We start from the raw sequence: 10,575 nt of genomic DNA, 5'->3' as shown, positions 1-10,575 counted from the left end.
AGCTGCTGAGGAAGGAAGTGGGGAGAGCAGAAAGCCCAGACACCCTCAAACTCATGGAAACCAGAGTTGGCAGCTGCGTTTTTTCATTTTTGCAGTCTTTAGCATTTTTTGTGATGGTGGAAAGCCCTCAAAAATGTCTTGGATATTTGGGAAACCTCCCATCAGGGAACACAGCCTGCAAAGAAGTCCCTGTGTGGTAATCCTGAAGATATACTGCTTGATTTGTCTGGAACTTAAAAAGTCTCTGGTTGCAATGTCAAAAATAGGTCTGGCACACTGAATCACCCAGTCCCTTGCAATCTGCACTACGTCTTTTGCCAGGTAGTGCTGAAGGGAAAAAAAAAAAAGGCTCCAGACATCAGCCTGCCCTCAAAGCTGTTCCAGCGATAACAGATAAAGACAAAACAGGACTTTCAGACATCAGGCCTGCAGCTGGCAATGATTATTGTCTAAGAAGATAGCAGGGGATACCACAGGATGTCTTTATCGAGCTTTACAGAGCCAGGAGCAGAGTACTAGTCTAAACGCAAAGAAGCTGCTTCTCAGGAGGAAAAAGATCAGCACTGTCAGAAATCTCTGGGGGCCTGGGAACTCCCACATGGTCCTTGAGAAAGATAAAGTTTTTAAAGTCAATGTAAGAAGTTACAACAATAGCCAAGTGCAGCATCTGCCTACAATCCAGTGTATAAGCAATAGATGAAGTTAGAGAGGGAATGAAGAATAGGCAATACAGGTGGTGAACCAGCATTGTAGGACTACTGCTGTTTTAAACAGCAGGGATTGCAGAAGGCGCTTAGGCCTCAGGATGAAGCAGAAGAGTGATATTACAGCAAATCTAGCAGCTCTCATCTTCTGTTGACACAGCAAAATGATGATTTTATATTGGAACAGAAATACTAACTATGCTGCAGAGGACAGCCCCAAAAATCACACCACCTGCCTGAGGGCATTGTCTAAACACTTCTTGAACTCTGTCAGGCTTAATACTGTAAGCACTTCTCTGGGGAGTCTGTTGCAGTGCTCAGCCACCTTCTGGGTGAAGAATCTTTTCCTGAGATCCAACATAATCCTCCTCTGATACAACTTCAGGCCGTTCCCTTGAGTCCTGTCATTGGTCACACAGAACAGAGATCAGTGCCTGCCACTCTGCTTCTCTTTGTGAGGATGTTGTAATGTGACATGTACAATACATGACAAATAAGCAAGTAGAAAGTGCTCTGTGCACACCTTGGAACAGGCTTCCAGTGCCTAAAGGGAGACTGCAAGAGAGATATCTAGAGGGTTTTATGGTGATAGGACAAGGGGGAAAATGGCCTCAAACTAAAAGAGGGTAGGTTTAGATTAGATATTAGGAAGTAATTTTTAATATAAACTAGAAAAGGTTGCCTAAAGGGGTTGTGGATACCCCTTCCCCGGAAGTATTCAAGAGCGGGCTGGATGGGGATCTGAGCAGCCTGGTCTGGTGAAATGTATTCATGACGGGGGGTTTGGAACTATTTTAAGATCCCTTCCAACACAAACTATTCTATGATCTCCGTTGGGTGCTCACACACACACACAGAGACATGCATTTTCGGGAGCAGGAAATCTCATATGATGCCTTCCTGTCTCACTCGCTGTGGCAGTGAGCATCAACGATGAGAAGGTACCCAAGTCACAGACCGCCGTAGAAAAAAATTGAGGACGCGATTTAGCCGTGTGGCTCCGCTGCTGGCATCCCGTCCCTCTCTTCGCAGAGCCCCCATCGGCGATGAGGGCGGTGATCCATCCCCAATTCCCGGGCTGGCCACACGGTGGGGCGGCCGGCCCGGCGCTGGCTCCCGGAGCATCCGTGTCCCGGCAGCGGCCGTGCCCGGCAGGTGGCTCCTTCCGACCGCCAATAACGCCGGGCCGGCCGGACCCCCAGGGCAGCGCTCCCAAACCTTTTGTTCCTCGCATGAATAATGCGGGCACCTTCTGGAAGGTCGGCATTGCTTTCCACAGCGAAATGGCTCGGGCTGGGATGTAACACACTTTTGCGTAAGGAATACTTCTTACAGCACTAAACATAAACAGGGTTGTATTCGTTGGAGCAGAATCGCATCTCAGTTCTGCTTGAGTAAATCTGAAATAGGTCAGCTGCAGCCAGTGGAGATATTACAGATGGGAGTGACAGGGGAATTTGGCCCATTGTTAAAATATCTTCATGTAGAAACAATGTAGGAAAATTGAACTATGACCAGGTTCCTTCATTATGGGCTAATTTGACTCTAAAATGACCCCTCTCAAGTCAGTGAAGCTACACAGGTGTGAAGGAGAGTGCACGCAGAAGCCAGGAGTGTTTGAACCGTCTGATCCAAAAGGAACCATTTTGCATCTACTAATAAATGCAAGTCTATATTTAAGGAAAATTATTTTCATATAGATATATATAAAATAGACTTATATCTATATATATATGTTTATCTATATACAGACAGGCTTAGATCTTTAAGAGACACACTTCAAAGGGCCTTGACTTACTGGAAAGTTCAGACTGAATCAGACTTTTGCTGTTCAATACCATCTCTTAAATATGCCTAAACTCCGGCAAAGTCACTGATTTTAGAAAAAAAAATGTGCTGGTGCAAAACATTCAAAATGTGGAGACATTTTACTTGACTGGGGAAAATCTTCCAAAGTCTTCCAGTCTTGACATGACTTCTTAACAGTCCTCCATTAAATTTGCTGCCATTTCTACTGGTAGTTCAGGTCAGTATTTGAATGAAGACCAAAATGTGAAAGAAAAGGTATCCTTAGAATTTGTTTAAAAATTTATTAAGGCATAAATGTTGGGTGATGGAAGAGAATACCTTTGCTTAATTGTTTTCCCTCTATGTTAATTTTGGGTTTACTTCTCTCTGACATCCAATCTAATCACATTTGAAGTGCTTCTCGGTTTCTAGTGCTACTAAAGTTTTCCAGCTTCTGAAAGTCACACCATGTCTTTACTTTCCAAGATACATCTTCTGGCACTAAGGGGGAAATATGAAAGCATAGGATAACACTGAAGCTGAGTTGATTTCTTCCACATTCAACTGACTATTGAAAACCCATCTTTCTTTTTCCCATATTAACCATTTCACACTTTCCTTTGAAATGTAGGAGGCTTATGAATTACAAGAGCTATGCTGTAGGTGTGAGTTACTTGAGCTTCTACCTCTTCCAGGATGAAGTCGTCACCTGCATCAATAAACCTCCAGAGCTATTTTTGGTAAGCTCCACTGGGCTCAGTGCCTCCTGGGGGTTCTTCCAAACCTCCTGCGCTGCCTTCCGTGGATTCTGTGGCAGTCAAAATGATTAAGAGTACTGCCTGAGAAATATGGGAACAGTGATCCAACATAACTCATTTAATATTCTGAAACTATTTTTCTTGATTCTGCTGTGGTTTATCCAGATATTTAACGTTTTTTTATCCACACTCTTGCAAGTATTGATGCTTGTTAGGGACACTAATGCTGTCAGGAGAAGAACTAAGCTATTGATGCCTTAGCTTGGGCTCTTATTCCCTTTTTGATAATAAACATAAATCTGGCACCCTCCAATTCCAGAAAACCAAGTAACAAAGTTAGTGTCCCTCTCAGAAAGCGTGGAAAGGAAAGGGATTTGATGCAGCTGTGAGAAATGGGGAGACTAAAATGAAGCTCAGAGTTTGTTATCTGTGCACAGGAACAAGTGGCCTGATGATTAAAAAAAAAAAAAAAAAAAAAAAAAAAAAAAAAAGCCATTTCTGCTGTAGGGGGGTTGAAGCTCTGGTCCTAATCATTAAGTTGCTGCAAAGCACATGCCAAGGTTTCAGGCAGCAGAATTGCTTGGATCATTTCCTATGCACGTTGCAGAGTGGCAATTAGCAGCACAGTGGCATTAACAAGACAGCTTTACGTGAGCTTTCAAAGTAAAAACATAAAGAATCCCTAAAAGACCGACTACTTGTAAAATGTGAGAGGGAAGCTGTAGGCCTGATTTTTCGGAGGTGGGTGCAAGGCTTTGCCTGCAGGCAGCACGACCATCAATCAGAGCCACCCGCTACCCTCCACACCTCCCTGGCTCCTCCAAGGAGGGGAAACCTCCTGTTTTCTGCACTCGACCTTTGTGTTGCCTTTCCTGCATGGGAATGGATGCCACACGTCTCCAAGTGCCCTCTCATCCACATTTGCCGTAAACACCCAGAACACCTGTTTGCTCTGACTCACCCACTCCCCACACAGACTCTCCCTTTTTTTGACAGCAGACCTCACTCAGGTAGTATGTGCTGCTAATATCCTTTCAGGACCATGTAATAACATGCCTTCTATCCAATTCCTAACATCCTTCAATCAGCTCAGCCAGTGGGCTAACTGCTTACGCTCCTGTGATTTATATAAGTGCAATTAATTTAAACTGCATCACTCCGGTGCTATGCTGGTGAAAATGCCCCGAGAGGGAGAACCTCACTGGTGAATCAGACCCTTTACTTTTAACAAACACACAAAAGAACAGATCCCGAGCCAGTGAAAATCTGCATGGCTCCATTCATTTCAACACACAAACTTAAACCAGCTCAAAGTCTGAATCACAGCTCATGTAACAGACTATTTAGATACAGACTAATGCCTCACATCCTGAAATGCAATGCTTTCCCAGAGCTGGCAGGGGACAGGGATTTGTCAAATGGAACAGAGCTGAGAGGGAAGCAGGACCACAAATGAAACCTTTTAAAAATGCTTTGTGGATTTCTTCATTTCTGTGGAGATGAGGAAAGTAACGGATTGTGTCTCTGCAAGCACTGCTTTGTCTTCTGGAAAAACCACCTCTGTTCCTTTTGCCCCAGCTGCAAAGCAAGTACCTGCAAAGTCCCTTTCTTTGCCACTTTCACTTTCCTCCAATAGCCTGGATATGTTCCCTGCCACTTGGAAATTCATAGGGCATCCTTCACTAACAGACACCAGAGTTAGATGCTGAACAGATGAATCTTTCTAACCAGTTTTGAAAATGGCTAACTTTTCCTGCACTTGTTTTGGTATTCCCCAAGATTAAGAAGTCATGCAGCTTGACAAAGCACTTTGCTCTTGCATGTCTTAACAGACCCATTGGGGTTTTTTTTCTTTTTTTTTCTTTTTTTTTTTTTTTTTTTTTTTGGTATTCCTTCACATCTATTCCAACACCTGCTGCAAAAACGTGTCAGGGTGGTCTCTGTAAAACACCCTCCACGCCTCCTCCCAAAAGGAGAGAGAGCTCCAGCATCACACCAGCACGGCATGCCGGTATGTGCCCAGGCAGGTGTAGGTAATACACAACGAGAGGGGGAAGGGGTGGGGAGGGCAGACCAAGAGTCAATCAGAATGTAATTTGTGCTAGATATTTACCAGCGTTCAGCTGTCCATATTTCCAAAATGCAAATATTTTAAAATTAAAAACCCTATCTGCGACTAAATATCTCCTCTAAATCAACCTAGATAACCAGAACACTCTGTGGCCCATTTAAGAGACTTTAATCTTAAATTAAATACATAACATAGATTAAACCTTCATAGGAAATCAAGAGGTCCTAAAATATACTAATGGAGAAGGACATTTAAGAGACATTTAAATTACCCAGTCTATAATTTTGGGGGGGTTGCCTATCTATGCATCTTTTAACTGCTTTGGATAATTAGGAAAATTTCCTTGGCAGTGTCCTAAGATAGGCAAGAGTGACATAACTACTCCCAAGGAAAGAAAGATCAAGGTTTTGCATTCTGCAGATTTTTAAAGTGAAAAAGAAAATATTCTTCATACGAGCAGTCTGAAGCAGCATGCATATTATATAAAGACTATCACTCTGCTCTGAAATACAATCCTCCCAAGGTTTCTCTCTCTCCTTGAACTCACTTGCAGTATCTGTCTGGTGCTTCTGCCTGAAAGGGTGCAGGTTAGGGAGGCAGGCTGCTCGTCTCCAGCCTTTCCTAAGCGCAGCTATTCAAAGGCAGCTCCCAAATGGAGCAGGCACTCATTCAGTTCAAAGCCTTCCATTAGGACTGCCGGCCAACTTGTTATCTTGTAGTGTTGTGTGTGTCTCTGTGTCTGTGTGTCTGTGTGTGTGCGTTTGCCCTTCTGCTCTTAGTGAACAGTTTGTCCCATTGTAATTCTCATATCAAACATCTGGAAAGCAGACTCGTTTAAAAGAAAAACAAAAAGAGACAGAAGAATAAAGAAGAAGAAAAGGAAAATAAAAGGGGAAGGAAAAATAAAGGGAGGGGGAAAGGGGGGAAAGGGGGGAAAGGTGGGAGGAAGAAGAAAAAGAAGTTTCATTGCTATGACTTATCCAGGTCTCTGTCAGAAAGAATATATATATATATATATATATATATATATATATATATATATATATTTCAGCTGAATCAGTAAACTGACCTTTATTTTCAAGAATTTTGAGCAATACATTTATGTAGACTGCAGTTCTACAGAGCCACATCCCCCCACCTCGGCGCAGGGCAACGCGCTCTGCTAGAGCTCTCTTCCCCCGTTCACAGCTGTCTCCAGCGGGAGGAGCTGAAACCTGAACCAAACCCTCCGACCGGGATTGGATCCCACAGCCAGCAGCCCCAGAGCCCTCCCAGAAAAACAGCCTCTTTGGAAAAGTGCTTGAGAACATCCCGAAGCGATTGGAGGAGCGGAAAACCCTTCCCCCCTGCACCTGACTCGTGGGTATTTACGGCACTTTTCAAGGCGGCTCGGCAGTGCCCCTGCCCAGGCGGGAGTGGATGGGCTGCGCGGCGCCGAAGGGAGCGGCAGCGGCACCGATGCGCCCGCAGTGACACCGCGTGTGCTGCGCTGCGCCCCCGGCACCACCGCAAGGACACACACTGCCAGCAGCACGCACCCTGCCTCCAAAATGCCACGCTCCTTCCTGGTCAAGAAGCATTTCAATTCATCCAAGAAGCCGAATTACAGCGAGCTGGACACTCACACAGGTAACAAAATGAAATCTCGGTGCCACCGCGTCGCTCCTAAAGCTGCGGTCGTGGCGTGGCGGTGCTGAGGAGGGGTGGGATTGCTCTGCGGGCTGCAGGGGACGGGTTAGTTCATTGCTTGCTCTGTTTTCCCCTGCTTACAAGGAGGGAGTTTTGAGAAATATGTCAGTGCTGACCAGAATGAATCATGAAAGTTTGCTCATCCACTTGAACTCAAGTTACTCAGAGAGGATTTGGAGTTTTCCTGTTCTGTATCTGTTGGTGGAGGAATTGAAACCTGAATTCAAATCTTTCAGGAAGTTTCACTGCTTCATTGTGTCAGGCTGCACAGATTTAGAAGCAGCGTGCCGCCTTGAAGGGACTCTCCAGCTGCAATTTGCCTGTTCAAGGGCACTGTCTCTACCCATCACAATATATGTATGAAACTGTATTTCCTGAATCCCTCTTATATTCAGATTACCCTACGGAGTGTTTCATTTATGCAGCTTTTAATCCTTAAGGTGTTAATTCTGCTGCTTTTTGAAATACTTTTTAGTTTTCTTACCTTAAAATATTCTTCTTTCTCCAGTGATTATATCCCCATACCTGTACGAAAGCTATCCAGTCCCTATCATACCACAGCCAGAGATCCTGAGCTCAGTAGCTTACAATCCTATTACTGTGTGGACTACAACTGGGCTGCTGCCGTCTCCATTACCCAGTGACCTCTCTCCGCTTTCTGGATACCCCTCATCTTTGGGAAGAGTCAGCCCACCTCCACCTTCTGACACCTCCTCCAAAGATCACAGCGGTTCAGAAAGCCCCATTAGCGATGAAGAAGAGAGAATCCAATCAAAGCTTTCAGACCCTCATGCAATCGAAGCTGAGAAGTTCCAGTGCAGTTTGTGCAACAAGACCTATTCGACTTTCTCTGGGTTGGCCAAACACAAGCAGCTGCACTGCGATGCCCAGTCTAGGAAGTCGTTCAGCTGCAAGTACTGTGACAAGGAGTATGTCAGCCTGGGAGCGCTAAAGATGCACATCAGGACCCACACGCTACCTTGTGTCTGCAAGATCTGCGGCAAGGCTTTCTCTAGACCCTGGCTACTTCAAGGACACATTAGAACTCACACTGGTAAGGGCAAGCGTTACATTTGCAGTTTCTTGTTGCTATAACATCGGGATGTCTTTTTGCTATTTCTCTCCACAGGTGGAAAAGCCAGCAGCGTTTCTTAGCTAACCTTGAAATGTGTCTGCAGAATTTCCAATGAACCATTAAAAGGCTAAATTGTCCCTCTTGCAGGGAGAGAGGGAAGGTGGGATAGGGGGGGAGTTTAGCATGGTCTCATAACTGCTAGCCAGATACTGGCATAAATCAGCACTGCTTCCTTGGTAATTTTAGGATGGTTTAGCCCATTTCCACTAGCTGAAGCTTCTGCTTTAAGGATGTTATGTTAACTTTTAGGGTTTGGAAATTGCTAACTTTGAGAAGGCTCCAACTGCCTCTGAAATCAGGCAGCAAAAAACCAGGCGATGCATGAGGGGCTGCTTTCTGACTCCTTAAGCAGCTGGCAAGTGTTGCATGTACTGCCTCAGGTCCTTAAGAATTAGAAACCCATCATCAGCAAAGTGGTTGGGTTTTTTCTATTGAGGTAAAAATGGGTTTTGAGTATAACACTGGGTTCAATGTAATGTCTGTACAGCTGTTCGCTGCTTTTCAAAGCTCTTGTTCCTCAGTAATTCACACAGCACTAAGGAGAAAATGTTCTATGAAAATATTTGGGAATGTTGGAAGGAGCCCAGTCTAAAAGTGCTGCATGCACCTGTAGATGCAGAAGGTGTCAGCAGCTTGTTTTCAGAGACTGCACTTCACAACATAGTCTCAATAGACTGGGGCTCTGCAAAAGAGCCAGCAGTGCTGAAAGCTGCTCTATCTGTGGCCTGATTAACTTTTCATGAGATTTTTTTTTTTTTTTTGCTTATAACAAGTCATTTCTATTTGTTCTATTTTTTTTCTTAGGATAAAAGCAGGAATTACCTGTCCCAAACATGCTGGTTTTGGGTTTTTTGTTTTTTTGGGTTTTTTTAATATTTATCCTATTTTCTCTTGATGTTTGTTTTGTAGGAGAGAAGCCATTTTCCTGTCCTCACTGCAACAGGGCTTTTGCAGACAGATCCAATCTGAGGGCTCATCTGCAGACCCACTCAGATGTGAAGAAATACCAGTGCAAAAATTGCTCCAAAACTTTCTCCAGAATGTCTCTTCTGCACAAACATGAGGAATCTGGCTGCTGTGTAGCACACTGAGTCATGCTGTCAATGTTTACCTGGACTCAATGCATTTCTCCACTTCTGTTCCAAATGATAAGTGGAAATCCAAAGGCGTTTTCTCATCTACTTTTCAGCCAAAAAAAATAATAAAAAACCAAACCAAAAAACAAAGATACCAAACCAAAACACCACCAAACAAGCGAACAAATAAACTAGTGGAAGAATTTAGAATGTCAGTAGAAATGAGCTTTAAGTAGTCTATTTTGCCATACATTTGCATTTTTAAGTGTGAATTCTGAAATAGGGGGAAAGACGCCATGCATGACATTTCAAGTAGATCTAAAGGAAGAAGCATTATCAGCTTTCTTTATAGATGAAGCCAAATGTAGGTCATCTTTTCTTGCTTAGAAAAGGCTTCAAAGTTAACAATACATTCCTGCCAAGCCATTTCAACCAAAGAAACAGTATTTTAGGTGGAAATTTTAATGAAAAAACTACCCAAGTGAATTTTGCTAGACACCATTTATCTCAGGTGCCTTAAAAAGTATTCCAAGTTTACCTTAGTAAATGTTTAATATTATTCATTTCTGGTTTTTTTTATTTTATTTTATTAGGAGCCAAGGCCTTCATTAATGACCTGAAATGCTTTAAAACTGCATAACTAAAAGAGGGAAAAAAGTGTAAGAGAATGTACAAACAAAACATAGCCACAAATTAACTGCATATGCCTTAAAAAAATAAATAAATAAAAAAAGATAATACTGTAGCTTCAAACATTCCTGGTGCATGCTTGACCATCCTTTAGTATGGAATAGTTCATCTAAACTTCATTTTTGTTTTAAAAAACGGGAATAAGTGCAAGAGAGGGGATCCATGGGAGTTTTACAATTATTTTTTTTTAAATGCACAAAGGAAATGCAATATTTTCAGCATTACCCCTCCAAGTGCCTTTTTTTATTGATGATTTTGTAAAGTATGTGGACATAATGTAAATATTTTTATTTTTATATGATTGAATGTGTTATGAATGAAAGCAAATTGTTGCCCATAGCAGCATCTATAGATAACTTGAAGAAAGTGTGAAGTGAAATTGATGTTGTTTTCTAGCCACTTTTTTACAATAAACATTTTTAAGTAAGATTTCTGTTGTTTGTTCTAATTAAACAATTGTGTGCACGCTTTGGAACATAGAAAAATGTAAAAGTCTCTCTGTGACCAAATGAAGATAAAAGTGAATTTCAGATGTGAAGACTAACTCCACAAGTTCAAAACATTAGAAAGGAATATATACATTGTATTTTAAAAGATTTTAAACCATGCACTTCATTTTTCTAATGAGTGCTTTAAAACACTTGCTTTTCTCTTACTTAAAACA

At 42.7% G+C, this 10,575-nt stretch overlaps 1 protein-coding gene across 1 annotated transcript; it reads left to right on the top strand.

Moving 5' to 3' along the window:
* The first annotated feature begins 6,632 nt into the window (after positions 1-6,632).
* SNAI2 (snail family transcriptional repressor 2) lies at positions 6,633-10,338 on the top strand. Its single transcript, XM_033065164.2, has 3 exons — positions 6,633-6,950; positions 7,519-8,064; positions 9,055-10,338. Exons 1-3 carry the CDS (start codon positions 6,872-6,874, stop codon positions 9,234-9,236), a joined length of 807 nt encoding a protein of 268 aa, XP_032921055.1. The 5' UTR covers positions 6,633-6,871; the 3' UTR covers positions 9,237-10,338.
* Positions 10,339-10,575: the final 237 nt, after the last annotated feature.

This window comes from Catharus ustulatus, chromosome 1, assembly GCF_009819885.2.
Source record: "Catharus ustulatus isolate bCatUst1 chromosome 1, bCatUst1.pri.v2, whole genome shotgun sequence".
Classification (NCBI taxonomy): Eukaryota; Metazoa; Chordata; class Aves; order Passeriformes; family Turdidae; genus Catharus; species Catharus ustulatus.
The sequence above is the reverse complement of the archived record's forward strand: the minus strand, read 5'-3'. Positions and strand labels throughout refer to the sequence as shown.